This window comes from Hippoglossus stenolepis, chromosome 9 (genome assembly GCF_022539355.2).
Source record: "Hippoglossus stenolepis isolate QCI-W04-F060 chromosome 9, HSTE1.2, whole genome shotgun sequence".
In the NCBI taxonomy this organism is placed as follows: Eukaryota; Metazoa; Chordata; class Actinopteri; order Pleuronectiformes; family Pleuronectidae; genus Hippoglossus; species Hippoglossus stenolepis.
The window spans coordinates 22,665,105-22,692,911 of NC_061491.1; the positions used below are offsets into that span (position 1 = coordinate 22,665,105).

The 27,807-nt window shown below is 42.6% G+C and overlaps 2 protein-coding genes across 4 annotated transcripts in view; one reads left to right on the forward strand and one right to left on the reverse strand.

Moving 5' to 3' along the window:
* The window catches only part of slc20a2 (solute carrier family 20 member 2), a 46,292-nt gene extending 34,425 nt beyond the window's left edge, over positions 1–11,867 (reverse strand). For 2 of the 3 annotated variants that reach the window (XM_047341199.1, XM_047341198.1), the window contains exon 1: positions 11,606–11,867. The gene's annotated coding sequence lies outside the window, so the exon portion shown is untranslated. Of the gene's footprint in view, positions 1–4,481; positions 4,664–11,605 lie in introns of those variants that run through there. The other variant, XM_047341200.1, reaches the window with a different exon arrangement.
* A 4,278-nt stretch (positions 11,868–16,145) lies between these two features.
* mthfd2l (methylenetetrahydrofolate dehydrogenase (NADP+ dependent) 2 like) lies at positions 16,146–27,115 on the forward strand. The gene is made up of 8 exons (XM_035166330.2): positions 16,146–16,334; positions 17,460–17,644; positions 17,835–17,957; positions 18,615–18,767; positions 20,540–20,647; positions 23,585–23,677; positions 26,297–26,422; positions 26,557–27,115. The coding sequence occupies exons 1-8, from the start codon at positions 16,192–16,194 to the stop codon at positions 26,670–26,672; spliced, it is 1,047 nt and encodes a 348-aa protein (XP_035022221.1). The 5' UTR covers positions 16,146–16,191; the 3' UTR covers positions 26,673–27,115.
* Positions 27,116–27,807: the final 692 nt, after the last annotated feature.

Sequence of the window (27,807 nt, forward strand, 5' to 3'; positions counted from 1 at the left end):
GCACGGGGAAACACTTATTTATCAACTGATGGGGAAATAAACTCAACTTATTAATTATCATTTAGACGCATGAAATAACTTAAAAATTGGGGCTTGGCATTGAAAGTGAATCAACGATCAGGTAAAAGAAAGTTTGCACGGGATTCGAGTTCAGATTTCCATAATGCACTTTTAATTTTGTTTATTTTCTACTATATTAACATGAAGTTTATCCTCCATACATTTCAGATTTAATGTTGACTTATTATGCCAATGAGGATATTGTACTATTCAATAGCTGCAACAAAAAAACTCCACTAAAGGTTTACAAAGATACAGGGCTTCATCTTAAAACCAATGCAAAGCAGCACCAAGCTCAATGATGCAGTTGTCATTTTCCTGTCCAGTCGAAATGTTGTTTAAATGGCAAATAAACTTGCAGCCATCTGAGCACCCACGGCGGAGTTGGACCTAAAACGAGCTGTGGTCCGGCACATTTGTTGTCATATTTCTATCTTGAGGGCCATGGAAAGCGATCATGGTTATTTTAAGGACGCATTATCGAGGCAATACTGTAGGGATATTGGCACAGAACTGCCTGCCACACACAGATGATCTGCTTATGCACAAAGTGAAACGGGCAAATCTGTCCTAGCCGAGGTGCAAGTGCGCGCGGCTTTAAAAGGGAACGAGGGATGACGCACTGTTTGGTTTGTTACAACCAAAAACACGCCCATGATTTATGAAGAGACTACATGACTATCATGTACACGGTGTGGTGACCTTTCCCCCACTTGCCTGAACTTAATTTAGACCCTGTTCTTAGAAACAGTCCGAGAGCAGGTTCCTGACAAGAAACAACAATCTGCAAATAAACAATGGCAACAAACAAAATCAATCTGGAATCCACAACTGTCACCTGAGTGAAAATTCATGCCGTTACTATTGCTACTAAATGCACCGAAGCATGAATGAGTTAATCTTAAAACTACACGGTGCCCACTGTGACCGGTGTTATGTGTCACATGATTACAGGAGGTGTTGCACGCCAACCGACTCCGCTGCTCAACTTCTAGGAGTCCTGCTGCTCGCTTTTGCGGACCAAATTTGCAAATCAGTTCATGCACCTTATGACACAAGTACAGCAAAACTATCGAGCAAAGTTGATGAAGAAGAACAAATAGTGAATATTACTACTCTAGTTTTGTCCTGATTGCCCACAGAACACCACCATTTCAGCCTATTAGACATTTTTCAATGGAGCTGTTGCACCGCCCCGAGAGGGAGATATTGTGGGGACAGAGTCGTTTGAGGCCGTGTGTGACATGTGCTGCTTTTTGTCGCAGCATGCTCGATGCTGAAAGAAACTCATTGTGACAAGTGGTCTGCTGGTGTTCCGGTGATGGGGCAGAGGGGGAGTTTGCCGGGGTCACCTCTAATCCTGTTGGGAAAAAAAGGATTTCCTCAAGATTTTTTTCCACCCATCGCCTCACATCAGGACACCCTCTTGCATAACCAAGCTCAAACCCCCATTTCCCTCATATACCAGTAGAATATTAAAATGCACAGAGTACAGTATTTCCACTGCCATAAACACGATTAAAAGTCTGAACACCCCCATGTCCTGCATCTGCCACAGCACAAAATCCTGCTGTCTCTTTCAGTTTGTCTCACTGCAAGTTACAGGCTGCAGTTGCTTGCTGATATACGTGTGTATTCTATTTCTTCCCTGTCATGACTTAGTTAAGGCATCAAAGATAGTGTTTTTATAAGATACCAATTTGTGTCTCTTCAATTCTAAAGTTCAATTTTCCTCTCCACTGCCACACGTCTATCTAATCTCCTTTCCATCCATCTAATAATTCCAGAAGTCTGTCTGAGGCTCATATATCTCGAGAACCGTTCCTCTTATCGACTTCACCTAGCGTGTGTATTGTTAATGACCCAGGGAAGTGCAGTGTTGAATTTGGACAGACACTATAAGTTCAATATTAACAAACAGGTGACCAGCGCCCTGTAGCAGCGTCACAGCATAACTGTCACTGAACTTTGTGCATTTGCCACGGCTCAATTACTGCAGGTCACTTTACAGTTTCAGACAGAAATCTGCAACTAGCATTACCACACACCAAGTAAACATGCAGGTTTACAACAGACACTGTAGTTAGAAGGTAATAAAATGATGAAGCAGCTTTAGAACAAACTGTAAAAGCTTCAGGCAAACGAAGTTTGAGCCTCTTTGACGTTGATGATTTGAGCAGTTTTTCAAACCAATGATGTGATTTCTATAAATTAACCAATGAGCTTGTGATTGTGGTTTACATCAACAAGATGACATACCCTGCATTACTGTTTTTCTATAGTATTAGATAAAATTCCCTTTGCTGTGAACTTTATAACTTAGCAGAAAATATCAATTGTTTTTAAATCCAACATGACACACAATAGGAAGGGAAACCCCAAAAAGCATAAAAGGGGCACTTTAAATTTTCATTTCACAGCTTATTCAGGCTTATAATAAGTTTAGCCCAAAGCAAAGGGAATAAAATTGAAAACACTTTGAAAGTTACAAATAGAAGTGTCTGTGTGTTTGTTGACAGGTTTTGTGACTACATTTCACACTGAAGCTGAGGAGGCCTTCTCAGCATTACTGGGTGGTCGGGGGGGTCACTTACTGTAAAGCCATCACGGGGCTGGAATGTTTGAAACGTTATGAAGATGTCATCACCTGTTCAGTACAGGGAATCCTGGAGATTTTCAAAGATACCCAATCCTCGCCTCCCTAAGTTAACCAGCCTGACGTTATCCAGAACAAGGATCTTGGCTGGAGGAGATAACGCTGCTCTCCCTCTGGGGTTTCAAGTATTTCTGGTGTCGCACTTTGTTCCAAAATTAATCTGTTTGGACTTTCATAGAGCTAAAGAGGAGCAATTATACCATTTACCAATTATATGAAGCTCCACTCAGTTTGAAAACCCTGATTAAATCTTCTTTGAATCCTCTGGTCCCAGCTTGTTAGGGCTTAAGTGCATTAGTCATGATTCATCATATCAGATCACAATAGGATTCTCTCCACACTATACCATCTCTCACACACACACACACACACACACACACACACACACACACACACACACACACACACACACACACACACACACACACACACACACACACACACACACACACACACACACACACACACACACACAGTGAGTGAAGGAACCATTGATTTAAAAGTCCTGCATCTAGCAGTACAGAATGTTTTTAACTTCCACAATCATTAATCACCATGTTCTCATAATGTGAGATGTGACTTCAACACACTGATCGGACGTTTTAGGATCAATATTGCATCTAAAGCTCGATTAGACCATCTTCTCTACCTGTCTGTGTGTATTTACTGTTGCTATGGAGCTATTAAAAAAGAACTGTGTTGACACAGCAAAGCCATAAATGATGACCTACCATCCCAGAAGCCACGTGTCACGACAGGGTGAGAACGTGCAGACAAGTCTCCTCCAACCCGTTCACCAAATTAGGTAATGTCACCGATCGGCACAGCCAGCGGAACATGGGTTATCAATACCAGTAAAATGTGAAGCATGCCAGCAGACATCTTCAGTTACAGTTTTACGTTTTTTTATTTCTTATTGTTTTCTAAGGGAAGCCATCAAAGGATATGTCACTGCACTAATCCATTAAAGTGACATTTCAGATGAGAAAACTCACAGCGAACTGCAGAGAAAATTGGATTTTTAAATGGTTTGTTTTGTAAGCAGAGGACGTTGGCTGCATGGACACCATGTGATCTTTTGACATCCTGTCGGCAGCCATGATGGATGTGTGTCAACCAACATTGTGTGTTTATTTTGAGCGTGTCAAAAAATGTGCCTACTTTATTGCACTATAATCATCATCTGCCCATCATCTTCACACTTTGTTTTATTGCCGAGGACTTGAGGAAGTGCAGAGTGGACTGTGAGGTTGTGTGATGAGCAGCTCGAGAGGAAGCTTCGGACATTTCCTCTACATGGGAAGAAAAGAGCGCAACTATATGTGCGAGGGCTTGTGTAGCATACGGCTAATTTACATCGCACACATACCAGGGTTTTAGGCAACGCAGACCTCAGCAGTGAGCTATATCATGTTGGACGTTTCACAGCTCTCATTGTGTAACGGCTTTACTTTGCCTTTCAGTCGTAAACCAAGTCATCTGAGTGCATGGATCTGTGGACAGTTTACCGACTATACATCTAACAGCATGTCTTATAAACCGAGGCGGTATATTTACACATGGATCTTTTTACCCCCTGTGGACCTCAAGGGGGGGGTTGCTCAGTGCCTACGTGCATTTGGTGGGTAATCACGCATGCACACACTTCACCGACACAGACCAAACAAACAAGCAGCCCCTAACAACATGGCACTGCACTGGGGTGACAGATGACAGATTTGTGTGCGACAATCTGAAAGTCAAATAAACATGTGGCAGCACATACCTTCATTTCACTCTTATCTGGAACCGAATCATTTACATTCAATTAAGCAACGTGCCATTGTTCCACCAGGCTAATCCCGACCCTGCAAGGTGGCCTCCGGACAGATACCACCACGCTCCATCTGAAAAACTGCCCCCGCCTTCCCGGCTCGCAGCTTTCTGAGGTGTCACATATCCACCACTCGCTCTTGTTACTAAAGGCAGCAGGGAGGAGGAATGATTTGGCTAGAAATAGCAGTGTCACATGAGTGTGTGTGCGGTGACTAGTCAGCCAGCTGCTCATCCTTACATGGAGCCCGGCCCCGTCCGCACAATCAAATGCAAATAGGCGGTAACATCATCAACATAACGGCACAGACCGGCGCAGACAGGCCCATCATTTATCTCTGAGCCCCGTCACACCCTTCACTACACTCGGGTGTAGAAATATGAAAGCCCGGTTCAAATTGACACGTGAGCTCACACCTGTTCAAACATCAAGCGCTCGACAAACCCCTGAGCGCCGTTCTCCCACGGAAGAGAACGACAAACACAAGCTTTGTTTGGAAGGTTATGACTGTACAATTAACTGAGAAAACACTTTCAAATAACTTGTGTTCACAGTGAAATTCAATTAAATTTGTACAAAATGGGAGAGAGGAGGGATGGTGGAAAAGAGGGGAGAGGAGGGGGGAGAAAGAGAGAGAGAGAGAGAGAGAGAGAGAGAGAGAGAGAGCAGGGACAGTTGTGTAACCATCATATTTAAGCTCCAGCTGACTAATGAATATAATAAGTGATAATTATAGATGTAAAGGTGTTATTAATGACAGCAGCACCGGGTAATAATAATAATACAAAGAGAGAGAGAGAGAGACTATAAGCTTTATTAAAAAGCTGTGTCCATCACTCTCCATTAAAGTCATTCACACGGGCCTCTAACATCCAGTCTAAACATTTACCTCCCACTAAAACCAAAGCGACAGAGGAAATCCATAATGCAATTATTAAATAGTAATGGTTTTTTTATATTGCCCAGCCCACACACAGCACGGGAGTCTTCGGAGGCAGTTTGTAGTTAACAAGGGCACAGATTTGTTTCCATCAGTCACAATAATGACAAAGTGTGTCATTGACTTAACATCATCCCAAATGCCAAGAATAACTTCTCCCATGATTCTGTCTGTGTTTCCTCCCGCGCTTTGCCAAATCTAACATTTTCCAAAACCTCGAACTGACCCCAGGAGTCAGTGGCTAAAATTATGAGTCATTAAAGCTTAAGCTGTGTGCGCTGCCGGACAAATGTACATGAATGAGGAGAACGGGAAAAAACAACGTCCATTCTGTCTTCCATAAATACAGCCACAAAGCCTCACAGTGCAGCAGTAAAGCCTGCCATTAGCATAGTTAACACCGGGCCAGCACCCAAACAAGAGACGCTCTGTGTGACAGCGCTTTGATACAGACCCTGCGGCTACAGAAGGCCACCAGAGACACTACAAAACAGCTCTCAGGCCCGAGTGGAGAGCACAAACAAGGCCAAAATCACACAGCGGGTCAGCGAAAGCCATTCAACGGGCAAAAGCAGTCACACGCTAAACGGGGTAACAAATGACTAATTGTTTACCAGCAAGGTGGTATGAGTTGTTCCTTGTTCGTGGGAGGAGGCCATAGCTTGAAGAATAGTGGGTTTCTTGTGAGAGTCACACTCCCCAATTTAAGTGAGGGTCTCCTCCTTCAGTGCAACAAAGACGGGAAAACCAATAGGAAGCTTACAGCGGGATTCAAGACCTGAGTCAGAGCCGTTTCTGAAGAACACAGAAGAAACCATAACAAATACCACAATCATTCTGTGCAAAGCTAATAAAGGGATGGTTCACCCAAACATTAAAATACACTCATTATCTAGCATATCTAGCATAGTGGTGAGTAGATAATGTGTATTTTAATTTTTTGGTGAACTATCCCTTTAAAGCTTCACTTTTGGGTAAAGAGAATGCAGGCCTACGTGACATCGGTGACAGGAGGATAGGCGATAGACAAGCGTTTTTTTTTTTTAAATCGCTTGCATGCTCACCACTACACAGGAGTTCCCTGAAACCAGCTGCACACACATACATGTGTACAAACCACAAATGTTTAAAATGCAGCCTCGGGTCATTTGTGTCTAGACAACTTAGATCTGGTTCAGTCTTGTCCCAGACCGAACCAGTGGTTGTGTAGCAGTCCAATTAAGAGATGAAGTGGTTTGCATGATTTTCCCCAAACTGTAATGGTGCCCTGACCCTGAAGCGACGCTGGGATTAAATCATCAAGAGACGCACGGAACAGTGATGTTTAAAAAAGAAAAAAAAAGGCTTCTCCTGAAGTTTCTCCATCACTGCTAATGGCGCTAATGTGAGCTCGCCTCAGTTTCCCTCAGCAACCCTCGCGTGCTGACCTTTCCTGTTCTGTTTTCGTCCAGCGTGCCAGTTGTGACCTTTGTTGGCAAAAAATGAAAACACATGTTCATCAGCTCAACTGGATGCACACATGCTAAGCCAGGTTTTCAGCAATAATGTGGATTAAGCAGGCCCACACACACACACACACATAAACAGCTAAAAGATTGCGACTCTTTCAGTGCTATCATGTGATGTTGCCATGGCGAAGGAGGGCTCAGACATAACAGTGTGATTGTGCTCTGTGATTGTGGGCCGATCAGAGAGACAGACTGTTCCCTCGCTGTGACGCTGCCGGCCCCGGTGCCAACTGCCCTTCCGCCCACAGAGACAGTAGACACGCCCACTGGCAGAAGGGCCACCCTGCACGGGGCCCCGACCGTCACGGAAACCACAGAAGACTCCAGCGCCTTTTCCAATGCGCAGTCATTTTCCTCCTTCCTCCTTCCGTCTAACGATGCTCCATGACACCGCGACGTGAACTCATTTAAGTAACTCTATACTAAAAGTTACAGTGAGTAACTTTTGTTCCTCATATTTTTCAGTTGAAATATGTTGCGAAGCCTTCTGTGACCCGGACTCATCGAAGAGCTCGGCCGCAGTGCGCCGCGAGTTCACGGCGTGAAACCGCTAGTAATTCTACGCTGAAATTCGACATGCATGACTTTTCACATTAAGCGCGACGAAATTCAGCAAATAAATTTCACAGATTTTTGTGCCTCGGGAAAAGAAAGATGGAATCAACATCAAGCGATTATGATCTGGTGCTACTTTTACTTCATCAGAAAAAAAAGAAAAAAAAGATCAAATGCCAAGGTGCACCCAGTTTAGATTGAGAGAGGAGAACTTGCTTGGTAGGGAAATTCTGTCGCTGACTGACAAAAACACAAAAAAATCAGTGAGAGTAAACCAGGACAGTAAAGTTTGGGGCGACTAAACAATAAGGCCACAGTCACACATAAAGTAAAGCAGGCGAATATCACAGGTCTAAAGTTGAGGTCAATGCAAAACCACTCTGCGAATTTGCTTATTTTATTCCCCCTCTCTCTCTCTCTCTCTCTCTCTCTCTCTCGCACAGATTGGAAGTGATTGTGAGGCGAAGGATGGCCGCTGATACATATTCTGGTGATAATTCTCTGCAGGTTCATCCTTTACAAGAGGCCCCTTTCATAATATCACAACATATAATTATAAATTTGAATTTAACAATTTGTAAAACATTAAACCTCTGCAATGAAATCGTGTATCACAGCCTCTACATTAATCTTACCCCTCCACTGTGTGTCTAATGTAAATAGATTAGATTACTTGAAGGGGGAAAAAAAAAAAGTCTTTGCATATAAGGAAGGCAGTGCAGTAATGTGGTGTGACCTGCCCCATGCATGGAGGACATTCTTGTCACGTAGCGAGAAGGCGAATTTAACATTGACCTGGAACTGGAGGTGGAGTCACAGCAGAAAGTTCTTTGAAACTGCAAAGCGGCGATGCACGTGATTCAAGATGTGATCCACCCCTCCCTCCCGGGCCTCAAAACTGGTCTGACACAGCTTTGTCAGCACCTTGTTTAACATGAAAACATTACACAATGCACACATGCTTCTTCCATCCATGCAAAAGTCTCCTCCCCCTCAGCCTCCTCAACTGCTGACAGCCAGCTTCAACACAGAACTTCCAAAACACGAGCTTAAGCTGTCTGATTTAACTGCCGTTTACACATGCACTGCTCTCTGTGTGTGTGTGTGTGTGTGTGTGTGTGTGTGTGTGTGTGTGTGTGTGTGTGTGTGTGCATAAAAAGAGAGACGACACTGTGGTCCAAGCTGTGGTTCTGTACCTTGTCGTCACAGAACTGGAAATTTACTGTGAATCACTCTCGCCTCTATTGTGATTTTATATCAAAACCTAAAATGAGTCAACATTTCTGAGACCTCACCTTAATTCCTCAATAGCGATAGAGAATCAGAGGCAAGTGAGCTTTTCTGTGCGAGGAGACAGCATCGCTGCAGAGAGACGTGCTGCGGTTCAACGCCGGCCTTTACCTGAAATGTTTCTTTGAAAGCGGTTTTCCCTTTGCGAGTCAGACGGCTTCTATTTTTCAACAGCAGCAGATTAAAACCGGGCGGTTGCAAGAACTTTTGTATAAATCCCTGCATGACCGTATTAAAACCTGTGGCGTAAGCTCAGGGGGCATTTCTTCAACTGGACGAGAGTTACTGCGAGTATCTAAAAAGGGTAAACACATGAGTGAAGGGTGGGAGAAGCTGCAAGTAAAGTCTGGCGCCATTTCATTATAAGTTAAGGACGCTTAGACAGATGAGTGTATTTTTAGACAAAGGACAGATGGAGATATTGTTCTTATCGTAGGCGCAACAACAGAATCCCCGGACTGTGCACATAGAGCATAAAGGTGGGTGGAAAGAGGGAAGTCATTAATCTGCCTATCTTATCACAATATGCTTTCATATCAGCCTTATAGACTTTATAGCTGAATGCAGGAATCAGTGCGTCTGGTTGTTTCCAGTTTTACGAGCCTCGGGTGCAGCAAAGCTCTGATGTTGGAGTTTCTCCAAAAAGTTTTTATGGTAGAAAACGACTAGAAGAAATGTGAGGGGGTGACAGACGCCAGCATTCTTTGTGTTTCTCACTCCTTCTTATCACTGTATGGAAATCAATCATTCACAAAACACACCCCATTCTGGCCACTTGAATGTTATGTGCTCCCACTGCCTATGAAGCCAATAGGATTAGAGATATTTAGTGTGTGGTATGTGAATTATAAACAACACGGTACAAAGCCTGTGTTTGAAACATTCGAGATGAAATAACAGGTAAAGAGTTGAAATGAGGCAGATCCCTATAAGCTAATCTTACATTTTGTTGTTTTCAGATTGTTTTTCAAGGTTTATCAAGAAATGTTATCCTGCTTCATCTACTCCACCACATTTTAAGCTGTTTTCAAACATGAACTCCACAAGATTTGGTCCACGTATTTTCCGCAGTTTGCCTTTCACATAGGAAGAATTCAGGAGGAGTGTGTGTGGGTCAGACGTGGGAAACAGGAGAGTTAAATGCAGATTGTGGGATCCTATAGGTCGAAATTGGATATTTTACTGGGGCGCTGGCAGGAAAAGTTCCAGAAACTGTCCGGAGCAACTGCCTCAGACATTTGCATTCTCACATACAGCCCCTCTGGAAAATTTCAGGAAAGTGTCCGGACTTCAGTGCGTGTCTAAAAGCAGCTGTAGAGGAAATATTTCACCTCTTATCACAATTTTTATTTTTATTTTTTTTTACAGCTATAGTTAATAGCCACTTCCCAAGTTGGATTTAACATAAAACACACAATACCCTCACAAAGTATATTACGTAATAATATTGATTAAACTAGCAAACAGTGTGTAAAGTAATCAATCTGTCACCAAGTGTTTGCTCATTGCGTGAACTTTTGGGTTGCTCTATTATATTGTAAAGGCTTTACTCTGTAAAGTGCCTTGAGATAATGCATTTTGTAAAGTTGAGTTAAAGTAACACACATTAATCAAACAGTAGAGGCTAGATTCCTCCACAGAGTACCCTCACTTTTTAAACTTCAAGTACACGTTGCTATTTATATTTGCACACACGGTACTTCAGTAACATTTTCACTACAGGACTATAATTAGCACTGAAGTGCTTTAGTTCTACTTTTACTTGTAAGTAAAGGGTCTGAATCCTTATTTTGCAGGGTGCTGTTGTTGTTCTCCTCCTGCCAGCAGTGTGTGTTCACTGTGATTACGCTCCCAGTGTTTGTGATCGTTCCTGTTGGGAAACAGTTATCTGTCACAGTGACAAAGTAGAGAGGCTCACCCTGGAAAGGCAAGTGGGACCTCAGCAGCAGGAACATAGTGTTACCTCACAGTCATTACCTGGCTTGTGATCTCACTCACACACACACACACACACACACACACACACACACAGAATGTGGGAACATTTCAGATTTACTCACACAGGTAAATACCAGCCCAGACACAATAAACCCCTGGGGCCTCGCTGGGAGACTTGGGACGCGACCTGAGGCCCATGTGGGACAGTCTCACCCATACTTGTTATTATTATTGGGCAATGGGGCGGTAGTGGCTTACTGTGCACATTGCGCATGTCCACTTGTCGACCCGCCTTGTCGTCAAACAGTGTGTGTGTGTCTGCGCAGGGGAAGCTCAGCAGAGTGAAATGAACTCGCGTGATACACAGCAGAATGATTACACTGTTGCATGAGAGCAGCTCTTTGAATCAAAGCGCACGACTTTGTGCTCCCTGCTCTCTTTCCCACACTGATCACGGCACCGCGCATCTGAATCAGCGCTATTGTGGTGGAGTCGCACACGTGCAGCGGCTCCATTCACTCGTTCGGATGCGTGCGTGAGTGCGGTGGCGACAACAACGCACCGATGTGGATAACGTCTGTCCAAACACACACACACAGACAGACGCGAGCACGAGTGTGAGGAGAACGTGCGTGGATTTACGCGCTGCAGCAGCTGATTCCCGCACACACAAGCGTTTCCACTTCTCACTCACCGAGGGCCCCGCTGCTGCTGCTGCACGCACTCGCGCACGCTCGTTACAAAGAAATGCGCAGGGAAAGTGGCTCAACAGGACGGGAAGCCATCGACGCGTGAGGAGACACGGGGGCAGCGATTTCTCCTCTCGCCAGACAAAATGTACTTACCGACGAAATAGGACACCACGAGGGGGGAAATGTGCTGCTGCGTCCGCGCCTCCTCGCCTCTACCGCCGCCTGTGTTTCCCCCACAAGCGCGTTCCTTCCTCCGTGGGCTGCGTCGATAAATGTCACAGGTTCCAGCGGGCCGGCTCGTCGTCTTCACCCCGGAATTGGTGGCACCTCGACTCGGCCGGACTTCACGCGACCGTGTTGCTCTGAATGACGCCGCCTGCTGCTGCTGCTGCTGCTGCTCTCATCCGGGCGTTTCGTGGGGATTGAGCCGCCGAACAGCACTGCTCGGGATGACAGCTTTGAGATGGGGGGAGGGAGGAGAGGTGGAGGAGTAGCGTGAGACAGGGAGAGAGAGGGAGGACTGGTCAATCTGTGGAGGGGCTTCATGACAACATACCTGCATTCATTCATGTGTTCAGGTTGATTCCTGAATAAAACTGTGGAGTGAAATGCTTTTACGCACGGACACGGTGGGATTCGTATCATCTGGAATATATTGGATTCATGTGCACAATCACATCCTGCAGAATATTTACATATGATGCAAAATGGAAACGTTTTATTTAAATGTTCTTACTGTCATTTGCTTTTAAATGATGTTGCTCACTGACTTAATGTGGAATTGTAGGATTCTGCAAGGGGCCTATTCAAATAAAAGATGAGTAAACGTGAAAACGTCCACAGTACAGTAACTGGGTGTAACCTTGAATTATGAACATATTGTCCTGTTTCCTTTCAATAGAACTGAGCTCATTGTGGATTATTTTTCATGGTTAATGCGCAAAGGAAAGGACCCGTGCCGTGCCGAGCCGAGCTGAGGAATCGCTCTGTGCGTTCCTTTAATTTTTTTCTGTGGAAGTTTTCCCTGGTCGTGCGCACTTAAAGGTAAACACCCGTGTGTTGCGTGAGAAGGTTTTAATCAGTGGGTCGATGTTAATGTTGAATCCGTCTAAATATCACCGTCTATTATGGCTGAGGCCACGTGCGCCGGGCATAAACACAAGGCATGTGTTACGTAACCGGCGGAGCCAGTCAACAGGAGTGGGTGGGAGCGGGAGGAGGAGGAGGAGGGGTCGTTTAGAGGGTAATTAAACCAACCTCAACTCCATGATGTACATTTACAGTCTTTACACTGGAGAGCTATAGAAGACACGTTGAATAATGAGTCATTTGAACAAACTGTTCCCAGTTTCGCCTGGGACTTTTCCCTTTGGTGGACTTTAAGTTTAATTGACACAAATATATAGTTTGAAATATGACAGTTAGAATTTAATGATAGAAACGTCAGCCAGTGTGTGTTTGGGTTTGTGTGCGTGTGATCTAAATAATAATGTCCCTCTCATACGTAATAAAACCTGGGTCTTGTTGAGACATGACTCCGCTCCATTCAGTCGGTGGTGGAGTGGAACAACTGACTCTCCCTCACTCCACACGGAGTTTCACCCACGCCTCGCCAGGCCCATACCTTCTTATTCCACACTGGACTTGTTGTGTACATTTCCTCAACCTACACAAGGCCACAGCCGGAACATTTCGCCAGACAAACCCTCAGAAGATGTTATCCTATAGAATGAGATGTGTTGCCCAAAGCAAGGAGAAGGCCACAGAGATTCAAATCAGTGTGGCTCATCAAAAACTGCCCAACCTGGTTCTATGACTGAAGAGGGTTCAAGAGTGTCAGTCGGATGATCAAAATGAACTATAGTGACATCCAGTCAAACGCTTAACTCTACAAGGTCCAAAGATTACCATTAAATTCACTAGATTTATGAATGAAAGCCTTTATTGTCATTGTACAAGATAATACAACGCAGTTCTGCGTGCTACTTTTGATTGGTGTGTGATAAAAAACAAACAAACAGGTTACAACAGACAGTTTAAAACAGACACAAACAATAACATTGGTGGTTAAATGGTTCTTGTGAACCAAATTGCACACACTCACAGATACGAGTCCCGTGAATAGGCCTGATTTGTTTTCATCAAGATTCATGAATTATTCCCTTGGAAATCTGTGAAAATACTAAACAAATCTAGCAATTTTAAAGACAGTGAAACCAATTCCTGGATTCACCCCTTTGTCTGGATTTGCCTCAAAAGTTAATTTCTCATTTCTTGGCCCATGTTCCATTGAAATCCATTCAGTAAGTTTAATTCTGCTGAAAAAAGTTCTTGAGGTAATGACTAAGGATTGCTTGAGCTTGGTTGGATCAAATTCTGGATAAAGATAGAAAAAGACCACGACCAGAAAGTTTGGATCATCTCAGTGGATGATTCCCATGCAGGTCTCGTCTCTGATCTTCTGACCACAGCTGTCATCTGAAGTTCAAAGATGCTTTAAAAGATGGACCATTCATTAAAAATCTTGTAAACTTGTTTTTTTTTTTTCTCACAGCAGCACTTGTCAACCAACACTGACGGGTCAACATCTTGTGCCTCAGATGTACTTTCTGCTCTCTCACAGTCACATAACAAATACCGCAGCTTCGTCACAGTAACAGGAAATTGATCCTCTTTGTTCTTGCTTTCCTGGAGTCTTCTCATACCACGTCAAGCCCCGCTTGTCAACCGCACTATTCACTGTACAGCACAACCTATGTGTTGGCAAACAGACCACACATGTAAAAGCCATAAATTAAGAAAGGGTTAGTGAAGCTTTTGTCACAGAGGATAATACATATGTTCTCTATTGGCCTCGTGTCCAGGCAAGTCTTGTAGGGTGTGGTGTTTACCAGAATTTCTGAATACACTCCCACCATTCAAACAAACCTTTAGTACAAATGTGCCCATAGTCTTTACAACTTCTCAAAATCAACAACTTGATTTCATGCTGTAGTGATATCAACAGCAAAAACCAAACAACATAAATCAGACTCATCCATGACTACTTGAATCTTCATTTTGGTTTTAATCAGACCTTCATGATGCATTCAGGTTTTCTTTTCTTCCATCTCTTCCTTTAACGCCTCCTTTTCTTATGCCCCTAACTTTTTGTGTTCTTGAGCTGTCTAACACCAACATGCTAGAATCTAATAACATCACTACTGTGAGATAGACAGTTACTTCCTTACCATAGAGTCACCTGCTGTATATACTTAACAATATCCTGCATACAATGGTAACGTAAAAACAGCTTCCTCACATGAATTCAATCCTGGTTCTTTGTCTTTCAATTTTCCAATAAATCATTAGTGTGGATGTTCTCTAGGGAACTAATGAGATGACCATCATCTCCTCTACCTGATCACATGTCTTTACACAAGCTAATGTTATCAGATCAACATCCAGTCAGATGTTTTACACATGTGTGATTTGTACATTATATTCTGAATGGACACTTGAAGCTCATTTCAGCTTTTAGCTTTTAGACACAATTCAGTTGATGCAACAAAGAATCTGCTGCCATCTTGAGGCGGAACAGGGCATAGCAGTGACACTCACTGCTCTCCTCATCTACTGTAATAATGATAAAGATGAATTTTGTTTTGATCTGAAATTATGTGGCTGTGAAATTTGAACCTGAATCAGAAAGAATTCACTGTCACCATAATTTATACAGCAATATGCATATTTATATTTGGATAAAGCCTGTTTACCGGCCCTTTTTAATTCATTAGTAAAAAATGGTGGTGAATGGAATTAAGTTTACTTGTGAAAATGTACATATTACCTCCAAACAGTCATTCAGTGGGCTCTATATTTGCTATAAAAGCAGTGTATTTACTTGCATGGCCACAGTAACTCTCTGAGGTTATTCCCAGGTCGGCCACGGGGCAAAAACATGTTCTTACCCCCCCTGACCCACACAACATATGGGAGTTTCATCATTTCCCAGAGGCCAACCAGTGCTCTGGAGCTGAAATGATCTGTTGATGAAGCAAATACTTGATTAACTGGAAATGTATTGGTGACAATTTAAATAAATGATCATTTATTAAGCTAAAATGCAAACTCCTCAGTGGTTTGAGCTTATTAATTGTGGATGTTTATATTTGTTATGCTCTTGTGTTTGGCTTTTTTTGTGTGATACTGGAGGACTACTTTTCCCTTGGGATCAACAAAGTATCCATCCATCCATCCATCTCTACATTATATGTCATTTGGTGGACGCTTTTACCCAAAGTAAGTGCATTCAACATCTATCAGGGGCCATGTGGGGGTTCAGTATCTTGCCCAGATGGGGAAGACTGAGAATCAAACTGCCGGCCTTCTGGTTGGAGGACGACCACTCTACCTCTCAGCCATAGCCAGCCCATCTATATATCTATGTACAGTATGTATGTATTTATCTCTCTATCCATCCATCTATCTATATATCTATGTACAGTACAGTATGTATCTCTCTCTCTCTATCAATCCATACATACATCTATCCCTCTATGTATATGTATATATATATATATATACATACATATATATATATGTATGTATGTATGTATCTCTCTCTCTCTCTCTCTCTCTATCAATCTATCCATCCATACATCCTTCCATCTACATGCTGTCCCTCACCCTCCCTCTCACGCGCACACACACACACGCGCGCGCGACGTACACACGCTCCGCGACGCACGCACACCAACATGGCGGCCTCTGTCTCCCCGCTACGCTCCTCCTTCAGGATTTGTAGCCCGCTAACGTTACACCATCCCCGCTGCCGGGCCAAGCTACGGACGCACAGAAAATGCGAGAGCCAGCGGAGACACGTGCACCAGACTGCGAGCAGGTAAACGGCAGCGCGGCGGAAGCACCGCAGCATTTCACCCGGGTTCACGCGTTGATGTGCTGCGGGATGAATGAGCCGCGGCGCCGCAGCCTCGCCGGAGAAGGCGTGTGGAGCCGTCACGTGTCCGCGCACGGTGATTGACAGCGGGCTTCACCGTTCACGGCGGAGAGGGCAGGCTCCGCGGATGTAACCCGAGCTGAGAGGCGAGAGACCGGGACTGAGTGAGCCGAGAACAAGCGCCAAACTCCGGCCACGATTGCATAACGCGCCGCAGTTTCGCCGGGTGTAGCATTTCCTTGTAGCACCGCATTAGCTGCTAGTGCTAGAGGACGTTAGCCGCGGCTAACATGACGTGAATGAACAATCAAATGACACGTAGATAAAACACGCGGGCGTCACAGCGAACGCCTTCATTTCAAATGCGTAAATAATTCTTTCATTCACGAATCAAGAGCATTAATTCGTCACTATGGTTACTGGTTTGTGGCGCCACGTCAGTAGCAGAGGTCACGTTACCCGAGAGGAGCTCGCTCATTGGTCAGATGATCGTGCATGCGCACTGCGACAGTAGGATTGAAGGATTCAAGGTTTTTATTGTCACATCCTCAGCTACAAGATATTATTATATATATATATATATATACAGGTGTAAAAACATATATATATCTATATATAGATATAAATATAGTGTGAAAACAACAAAATCAGCAGTATCAGCAAATAACTATACAGTTAACCGTATTTTAGTGCAAACAACTGTATTCACCAATAGTACAAACTAAATTGATCTTTTCCACATAGTCCCTGAGTGTGTGTGTGTGTGTGTGTGTGTTGATCATAGGTGTGTGTCAGATGTGACTCAGTCTTTGGTGTTTTGGGGCAAAACAAGTGTAGGTAGAGTCAACATGTTCTCGCAGTTCCAGATGTTTCAGTTACCATGGCTTGCCTAATCTTTCAGGAGGCCCCCAGGGATAAAAAGGTGTTTGTTGGCCTCTGGTGATCGTGAATTGTTACTTATTGATTTTCTTTCCTCAAGTAGCCACTAATTTATTTGAATTAATGTGCCGAGTCTGTTTTTCAACCTGTGATGTGCTATGAGCTGTCTGTATGATTTACGATTCCCAGGCATGCTGCTGTGGTGATTTCGGGGACAGAGTTGGCTCGTCAGCTCCACAGAGAAATCCAGCGTGATGTGGAAGAGCTGGTAGCTCAGGGCAACATGAGACCCCACCTAGGAGTGGTCCTAGTGGGGGACGACCCGGCCAGTCGTACCTATGTCAGGAACAAGACCCGGGCCGCCAGCATCTTGGGTCAGATATGAGCATCGCATGCATCCCTGATTTTTACAGTTTTAGACGTGCATGAAAATATAAATGCACATGTACATGGATGAACACGTTTTTATGGGAAAAAAGTATTTGCTAATACTTCCACACAGCTGTAAATGAACATGCGCATGGCCACAGTTGTGAACTTGTATTATTTGTACGTGCGCTCCAGGTATTTCCAGTGACACAGTGGTGAGGCCGAGCTCGGTGTCCCAAGAGGAGCTGCTGGAGCTGATTGACAAGATGAACCGTGATTGGAGGGTCAGCGGCCTGTTAGTGCAGCTGCCACTTCCCGGTAAACACGTGTCACAGCTGCACGTTTTCCTCACTGACATCAAAGTTACCTAATGTTCACTGCAGTTCAATTTGGGGTGATCTTATATAAATATACATACATATATACTTGTGCATGTATAGTTACATTTGACTTTTTCAATAGCAGGTCTCAAATGTATTTCCTTTGACCTGACTTGAATCCTGGTTTACATTTCACATAGGTCTCATTTGCCTGTAGAGCACAAGCCTATTATAAAACATGTGTCACTGAATAATAGAGAACTATAAGATACTGGACCTGAACTGTTTATTCACGAGCATTAACACACACATGCAATACATAATACATACAAGGATATTGTATACATACATCCAATTTTTATAAGATTCTCATTTAGGTAAAATTATTTGTTTCGATCTTTTTCATTTCTATTTTCTATTTTTTTTAAACATGGGTTACATCATCCTAGCAAGACTTCCTCTAAACAATTTATTTTTGTTTTGAATTGTATACTTTCAGTAAGAAATGAGTCCGTATCAGGCCATTTGATATTAACATTGAAATCATCCCCCTTACTATGTGTTTAGAGCTGCATGTTCAACAGTTAGTCTTTATTTGGTGTGTTTTATTAAATGTGTTGCTGAGTATCTGTCTGACTCCCTCCCCCCTGCTCAGAGCACATCAATGAGCGAGCCGTGTGTAATGCCATCGCTCCAGAGAAGGACGTGGATGGTTTCCATATTGTGAATATTGGGAAACTGTGTCTGGACCAGAGATCCATGGTGCCTGCCACCCCTGCGGCAGTCTGGGAGATCATCAAAAGAGCAGGTGAACAGTCAGAACCACTTCAGCTCCATTACTCACAACCAAGTTTCTAATTCTGATTTGAATATTGTTGTTTTGTCATGGATTTAATGGTGTGTTGGTATTTATTTTTACTTCGCTGCAAACAACTAGTCCTCAGGGGTTCAATAAAGATCTAAATGATCTATTTAACTCATCTCAGGAATTATTTTGTGCAACCTCTTGGTTTTGTCTATGCTATTACTTTATTCTCTCTGGAGGCAATGAGAGAAGCAGCCACTAGGTGGTGCATAGCAATATTCCAACCTAAATTTTTGTCGGTTATTCTCTTGACCAAGTGAATGATGTAAATATTCTGCCTAATTAGAACTGGGCCGGCAGCAAATGCAAATAGTAGGACAATGAAGTAAGTATCCAAATAGTTTCATTGTACTCAAAATGTAATGATTCAAATTTGGCTAAATGAAGTTTGTAACCTTTAAATAAGGCACATGCGTCTTCATATTTAGTCAAGTTACATTAACAAAACATGTATGATAAAGAAAAAGAACAATTTGACTCACTTGTTAAGATAGAACAATTCTTTCTGCCTGATGATTGAGATTGAGATTGAACTGGCTCTACTTGTAGATGCTGTAGGCTGTAATAAATGTATGATATTTTAAAATAGGCTGCCAGGGAAAGTAAACCCTTTGTTGTCTTACTGATTAAACCCAAAAGAGGGCGCTGTTGATCAGCTGTTAGAGAATCTCTTTCAGTTCCATACCACACAGGCATAGAGCAGCTTAGCATGACCTCTACAATGGTGTTTGCAGAATATGATGAGGATGAAGAAGAAGGTTCTTCTCCTCTCTCTCTTTTTGGACAAGAGGGAGCAGACATAGTTTTGGTCATCACATTGAGATCCTTTGGATATTCACAAGAAATAAAAAAACCCACTTCTCTGCTGTTCATCCACATGTTAAGAATGTTTTCAAGGTTCAAGGTATGCTTGTGATAAAAAGTAGAGCGGACCAACAGAGGGTGATATTATGGAGTAAAACAATATAGAACATGAACATAAATTCACATCTTTTATGCATTGTTTATTCAATAAAATAAAACTTTTCATAATGGTAGCGATAATAAAGATATGTCTGTGAAAAGCTCATATTGGCCGTTTTATTAATGGCAAACCAATAAATCTTCAGGTGAGATATCCTACCACAACTGAAAACGAGGGTTTAGATAGAGCAATTAGAAAGCAATTATGAAGGTCTTCATCTATTCAAGCACATTAATGGTGTTAAATAACACACAACCACCACTGCGGCCCGTTGCTTTGTTTGTCGGGCTGTTTTCGTTCTGTACCTGAACTTACTAAATGTGAATCTGATTGAATATGTTGACTAAACCCTATACACGAAGAATTACACAATTAAAGAGAGGAATGAATCAAATCTAAAAAGACCATTCTGTTTAATACAGTCTTACCTATCCTTCCACTATACATCACTGTAAAGACCTCTGTCTTACCTGGCAGTGAAATTTATAACACTGTTACACACCACATGTGTAATGTTGTGGTGCCAGGCTGTGGTGCAGCTGACAGAATAACCTCACTCCCACACGCCTCTATGATCAAACAAAGGTTAAATAATGCCCCAGGCTCTCTGTGTGATGTTTTGGTTAATTTTTCTGTTGATCAAATGATATTGCTGCATGCACGTTCAAGTTCTCTTTATCTCAGTTTGCAAATACTGTTCATCTGACATCAATTATTTGAAATCTTTTTCCTTGAAAATGTGTTTGTGCAGGTATTGAGACAGTGGGAAAGAATGTGCTGGTCGCTGGACGCTCCAAAAATGTCGGAATGCCGATCGCAATGTTGCTGCACACTGATCGCAACCATGAACGCCCTGGAGGTAAGTGTGCATGTGTGTGTGCATGTGTGTGTGTGTGTGTGTGTGCGCACACAGATGAGCCAGCATCTTTGTACGCAAATGATGTTTCACCATCTTGGCTTTCTCCCAGGGATAATTAACACTTTGTTAGGATGTGATCAATGACTGAAGATGGGAATGACTCCTTCCCTGAAAGAACAAAACAATAAATGCTGATGCACGTCCGGCTGGAGGAGTTAAAAAAGGAAAAGGGAGCGTGAAGGAAAAGCACAGGGCGAGATTTTTGGCATTGTGCACCCCTGCAGGAAATATCAACTTTCCTTATAAGGGTGTAGGAAGTAGGGAGGGGGTTTGGAAAGGCAGAGCATATAATTTACTGCTGTGATGAAGCAACAAGATAAATTTGACCTGTTAAAGTTTTGCAGGTCAGATTAACACAAAAGTTTAATAACTTTCACCTGCATGCAAATATGCAAAAACTCCCCTTCTTAACCATTTTGGTCAAAATTAGGCCCAGGTAAGTCAGAACCTGTGAGCAGTCGGTGCAACAGGCTCACGGCCTCTGTCTTTACGTGTCAATTGAGTGTAACACTATTGAGATGCAAGTATACTGATGCACTGACCTGCTGCCAGTTTGTTGTTTGGGTGTTTTCATGCACATCATGGACCATGAATGTGTGTTGCCCTTGAAATATAATGCATGAGCTAATGAGCTGCTGACAAGAGTCACACAAATCAATCAACATAGCATCAACATTACATGTTTTGTTTAATTAGAATATCTGATAGCAGAGAGGAGGTGAAAGTGGGATAAAATACCGGGATGTACTAGTCTATGGCTGGAACAGTATCACAGACCAGTGGGTCAACAGGAAACCTTATTTTGTCAAGGATTAAAAGGAACGTGTCTGAAATAAATAAATAAAAATCCATATTATTGAAACATTCATTTGGCCCCTTTGAAGCGATCAGTGGAGTAGAATGTTGTGCAAAACGAAACAAGTAAATGAATGTGCACCAACCGTCAATGACAAGGTTACAAATACGATGACGTTGAAACAAGCACCTGGTTTAACTTTGATAACACACCCTAAACATTTCTTAATCCCCCCCAATTTATCACACACACACACGCACACACACACACACACACACACACACACACACACACACACACACACACACACACACACATTTATACTTAGTGAGGACACTCATTGGCATAAAGCATTCCTTAGCCCCTCACCCTAACCTTAACCATCCAAACTAAATGCCTCACCCTCTGAACAGCCCTTTGAAGAAGTGAGGACCAGCCCTAAATGTCCTCACTTTCCAAAAATGTCACTCTGTAGGGTCTATGCTTAAAACGGTCCTCACAAAGGTATAAGTACAGGAACTCACACACACGCACACAGACCACCAGGTATGTGGTGCAACTGTGATGTGCTGTGACTCGTCTTCCCTCCCCCTCATTCTTATCTTGCAGCCCTCCCTGCGTGATCCCTCTGAGCCTCTACGCACTGTCACAGTTCAGTTATCACTCCGCAGGATGTCCCAACACATTTGACACAAAGACCTGGATTACTATTGTAAACGTTGTTACCTCACCACCCCCACGTAGCACTTTATGTCATAAAAATATAGGGAAGTACAGGGAATCCTGACTTGGCTGTCCTGACTGGAAGATGTTTCATGCTGAGGTCAGTGGAGCTTAGTCCTGGACAATGCACACATGATGTCATCTGCCAGGCTTGAAAAATGAAAGATGGAAAAGTAGAAAGTAGTAGTCGTAGTGTGGATGCAGCCCATGTCCCCCAACTCCACACTGTCCATACAGTTTTGGATGACACCTTTCACACTTGGCCTCAGAGGACTCCGACGACTCTAAAGACTTTCGTCAACAGCAGGAGCACTAATGAGCCATGTGACATAAATGACCTTATATCGCCAGAGGTTAAATACCCGGGTCTCCACACCAGTCAATCAGAACTAAAAAAGCCTCTTAAGATATGAGGTGAAACGTCTCCATTCATGTTTTCTTGGATAACCATGATCATGATAGACATCTTGCAATGATCACAGCAGACTCAACAGCACTAAAAGAAAGAAATATTAACATTTAAATTAGATAATAAACATATTAATATAATACTAACATATTTAAAGAGACAGTTTATCCTCATTTTTTCTCGTATTTCCTGAGACATGCAGGAAATGTAGGTTTAGCATGTTTAGGTCACTTTTACCTCCTGACTTAATTAATATTCTAAAAACTGATTCATAAACCATAAAGATGTACAGATATCAAATAGTCCACTTGTAATATTTTAACAGGTTTTTTCACTCAAAATAATTTTAGTGTTTTAGTCAACTAAAGGACGAGTGTGTACTTGTACTTAAAAACATGTTTTGATGGTAGAAAATGAAAATATCTAAAGGACTAATTGCAGGTGTTTTATGAATTAGAGCTTAAAGATAAACTTGATTAACTTGTACATATATGAAAGATAAGAGGATGTTTATTTTTTTTTTACAATGCCACTGCTCCCTGGAAGGTTCATATTATATTTCATTTAAAGTGCAGTAAGGTTGTCTGACGTCAGCAGGAGGGGTCTTTGTTTTTGAGCAGGCACGCCTCAGAAAACCCTGTAGAAAGTGTCATTGTTTGTCAGGATAGCTCCCTGTCAACTGTTTTCAGAGGGACTGTTGCTTCAGTAAATTATTCTAATAGAGACATTTCGTTTTATTCCCTGCGGATTATCCAGAGCAACTATAACTCCCCTTTTTTTTCTGCTTTAAACACCAGATATGAAATTGAATCCATCCGCATTGTTTCACCAGCATTTCTCAAAACCTCGGCTCAGAAAAAACCAAAGACACTCCTCGAGGTGTGGGAGAAAAACTTTTTTAGTTTTATATGAGTCGACCAAGCTCAATAAAAGTCTTGTTTCCGATCAGGAGATGCCACAGTGACCATTGTCCACAGATGTACACCGAGGGAGCGGCTGAAGGAGCTAACCAGCCTGGCTGACATCATTATTGCAGCTGCAGGTAAATGTGACATTGACATGAGTAATGAGTGTCTTTACTCTTTTATACTGACAGTTAATCTGAATGACTCAGAACCAGATATGTCTCTAATGATACAAATCATTCACAGGGGTTTATAACATATTAGTCACTATTAGCCACAATTATTGTAGGTATTGATCATGATTAATTTCTATATCAATCATTCCGGCTATAAAATCGTGTCACTTGTGTAAAAATCTCCATCATTACAGTTTTCTTTGTGTCAAAGATGATTTTCTTCAACTCTCTTGTTTAACCCTTAAATATGTTCAGTTTACAACGTTTGAAACACCGTGTCACTCTGACAGTATTTAGGTCTCCAGGTCGTCAGTCAGAGACAACTGCTCGAAGAAATTAGGATGATCAGCATTCTCAGGCAGAGCAGCAGAAAAATGGATCTCAATTCCTTCTTATAGCAGAAAATGCACAAGCGTCCATTTAATTATAACAACACTTAAAACATGGCTCAAGACAAACCACTCATGTGACCTTTGTTTTCTGATATGGAGACTGCAGCTGGGTCTCAGTTCACGGGTCGCCTCTTTCAGAGGACGCCGTCTACGAAGGAGTCGGCCAACGTTGGCCATTCAGACTGCGAATGAGATGGTCTGGTATTCGGAGGATTTCCTTTTTGTGTCACCAGCTTATTCCACCCTTAGTGTAGGCTACTTACTACTCAGCAGCCTAGCTTGCTTGTTAGCTTTGTCACAGGCATGCAATGAATCCTGGGATAGGTTGGCCTGAGGGGGTTCCTACGTTGCTCGGTGAATAGAAAGTTACATTTGTCAGCTGCATTTGACAGTTTAACTGCACTGCAGCCTCTGAGGGAAGTGGCCCCTGACTTGAGATGGGGCCAATTGATCAAACAGTTGCAGATTGATTTAATGTTTTTTGTTTGACTAAATAATTGTTGTAATTTTTGTTTGTTGAGACTCATTAAACTTTTAATTAATTAATTATGTTGTTGCTGAAGCGGCTCTTTCTTCAAGTCCACACTCCTTAATCTCCTGTCAGATGCCTTTTCATCATGTTGCGCTGCACACGCGGGGGGTGGGGGGGATTATGTGCACTGATAATGCAAGAGGGAGTAAAGATTGTGAAAGTGCTAACCAGCCCTTACTTGAAGTGATCTCGTTGGAATCTCAATAATCAACTCGGAAGTGTCGCGGATATTTACCCGCTCTGCTCCACTTGGGCCGAGGATTGTGGAACAACAGTGAACTGTTGCTGCTGGAATGTGAGACCATCAATCAATTCAGGGCAACAATATCCTTTTAAAAGCTCTTGAGTAACATAACGCCTGAAGGGGTGCCATGTTGTCTGCCGCATCGAATAAATCAAATTAAAGCAGGGACGAGCAGTTCACTTCCCTTTCATCCGATTTGTACATGTATGTTTTGTATATTAGGAGTTGCACTAACACGTTGCTGTATAATTAAATGAACCTCCAGCAGTTTCAGTGTCCCTTGGGAAATTGTCAAGTGTTTGGTAAAAATCGAGGGTGTGTTGTGGATTGAAATGTTGTCGAACCTGCAGTGAATGTGTCACTGTGGTGTCTCTGCTGCGTATTGGTTGTGGTATTTTCTACCGTTAAACCCCGTCCTTAATTCTTATTTGGCTCAGATTCGATCCCAATGTGGAGCACCTCCAGTTTTAGGATTATAACCTGACACGCTTCGGGAAGCCGACTTCAAAGTGGCGCGGTTGTTAGAATAAATATATATGACCTAATTATATCCTTCCTCACAGACTCTCAGCTGAGGCGTCATCTTATTCTGCTCTGCAGCCTTTTTAAGTATCAGGTGGTGACTGGTAACTGTCATGGGAACCAGTGGTTAAAAAGAGACAAGTATCACTGCAGCTTTCTGTTCAGAGACACTCTTATAACTTAAAAATGTATCAGCTCTTTAGTTTGATCTTGATAAGGTTCATTTACATTTTGATGGTGGTCTGAGGTTAGATTTATTCAAGCTAACGTTCAACATGAAGGTGAGGGTGGAAGGCTCCAGGATTTGTTCCTCTATAACTGGATGTGGTACATATACTGGAAGAAGAAACCAAAGAGTGTGCGTCCTTGTTCCTGACGATAGGGGTGGACACTCAAACTTTCTCTATGCCGCTCCCTATTTGTTTGGAGTCTTATTTTGATAGTTTGCCAAGTCACGCACATTTTTCCATGAATTCCGAAGTTTTAGGTTTCACGTTGTCTGAGACGATTCAACATGTAACACAACAAGAGACCATCCTTGAATAAAGAATTTAATTAAATATCTTCGAGCACATGCACAGAGGCTCAGTTACTAACTTGGCAAAGCAGCCATTTTCCTCAGGACCGCAGACCGCAGGTGCCTCCACAACCCCACGGTTCACTGTCCTGGCAGTTTTTGTTAATTTGATTAATTATAACTTAAAATATGCAACACATGTAGATTTACACATACACATTGTACAATGTCAGCAGACATGATAAGGGCCTTAGAGTGTTTCCTGCATTTGCTTGTGACCTTTGTACAGTGTTGAATCACGAAACCAGGGGTCATGTAATCCTTTAGGAATAATATTCCCATGTCCTGTCTCTGTAAACTCTCCATGTTGTAGGTGTTCCCAGACTGATCACAGCAGATATGGTGAAAGAGGGCGCAGCGGTCATCGACGTCGGCATAAATCGAATCCAAGACCCGAAGACGGGAAAACTCCGGCTCATTGGTGACGTGGACTTTGAGGGTGAATAATCAAAACTTCATTTGAATATAAACTTTAGTTAGAGGGCAAAGCATAAACAATGCCAGGGATATAGATTTACAAAACTGGTATATAACATTTTCAAAACATGCTTAACTCATCTGTTTGCCTTGCAGGAGTGAAGGAGAAGGCAGGAATCATCACTCCTGTTCCCGGGGGTGTGGGTCCCATGACGGTCGCCATGCTGATGAAGAACACTGTGACTGCTGCCAGAAACGCACTGATGCATTAAACACTGACACAGTATAAAGCCATTCATTTTAATGAATGCTATATGATACAATATGTATATGCAACAGAGATGTATTACTTTTAGGTTTGTACACACACACACACACACACACACACACACAACACACACACACACACACACACACACACACACACACACACACACACACACACACACACACGCACTTTGCCAAACATCTAACACACTTTATTTAAAACTCCATGAGCTCAAGACTTCATACCTGCTGGGAAACTTATTTGATATGTACTTTGTTTATATTGTGAATTTGTTCATTTATTTATTTAAGTTATTTATTTCAGAGTTCACTTTTTGTGACTTTAGATTCATATTTTTTCTACTGACTTCGTTTTGGTTAATTTTTGAACATTCCAGATTCACTGGAAAAGGAGTATTAAATAATAAAAGACAATGCGGTGCAAATATTACAATCTCACTTTCTTTCTGTTAGCGACTGGGTTCACATTGTTTTAAGTTCATCCCAAAACAATGCTGATGACGTTATTTGCAGCCAGAGTCCGCGGAGTCGTGATCATGGAGTGGGGCCGTCTTGATTCGGTCTCAGCTGTCAATCATGACGTTTCATCGCATTAAACAACTAATTACAGTTACACAAACTATCGTTCATAGTTCTTGCGTGACAAGAACTACCTAAAATGACAGAAACCATCTTCAATAAAAAATATTTAGCATGTACTTTGACTTTATAGTTTGGTCCAAACCCCATTCATTAACACGGAGGAGGTCGGGTTTGAATCGGGTCATGACGTCTATGCTTCCAACCAGCAGTAAAGAATTTTCTGTACATCTCATCTATGATGCTCTTCCTTGGCGTCATACTAATGACGCCAAGCCAGAAAAGACAAGCCAGAAAAGAAAAAAACTATTTGGCAGTTGCCCGTCTGAGGGAATTGAGGCTTTCCAAACACCTGTAACTTTCAATGAAGCAACCTCCCAAACCGGCAAAGGAGGCATTTTAGTGAAACTCAATCCGCCAGGGGGCTGCGTGGGTTCAGAAACTTCCAACGAAGAAACTCCACTCAAAAAGCCTCTGGGTAATCACATGCCCCCACCACCACCACCTCCACCACCGTCAGCCCGCAGACTCTGTCCCTAC

Excerpts from the sequence above, each read along its gene's own strand:
- mthfd2l (XM_035166330.2), top strand. The coding sequence starts at position 16,192 with ATGGCGGCCTCTGTCTCCCCGCTACGCTCCTCCTTCAGGATTTGTAGC. Across the intron at positions 20,648-23,584 it reads CAACCATGAACGCCCTGGAG|GAGATGCCACAGTGACCATT; the intron begins GTAAGTGTGCAT and ends GTTTCCGATCAG. Across the intron at positions 26,423-26,556 it reads TGGTGACGTGGACTTTGAGG|GAGTGAAGGAGAAGGCAGGA; the intron begins GTGAATAATCAA and ends TTTGCCTTGCAG.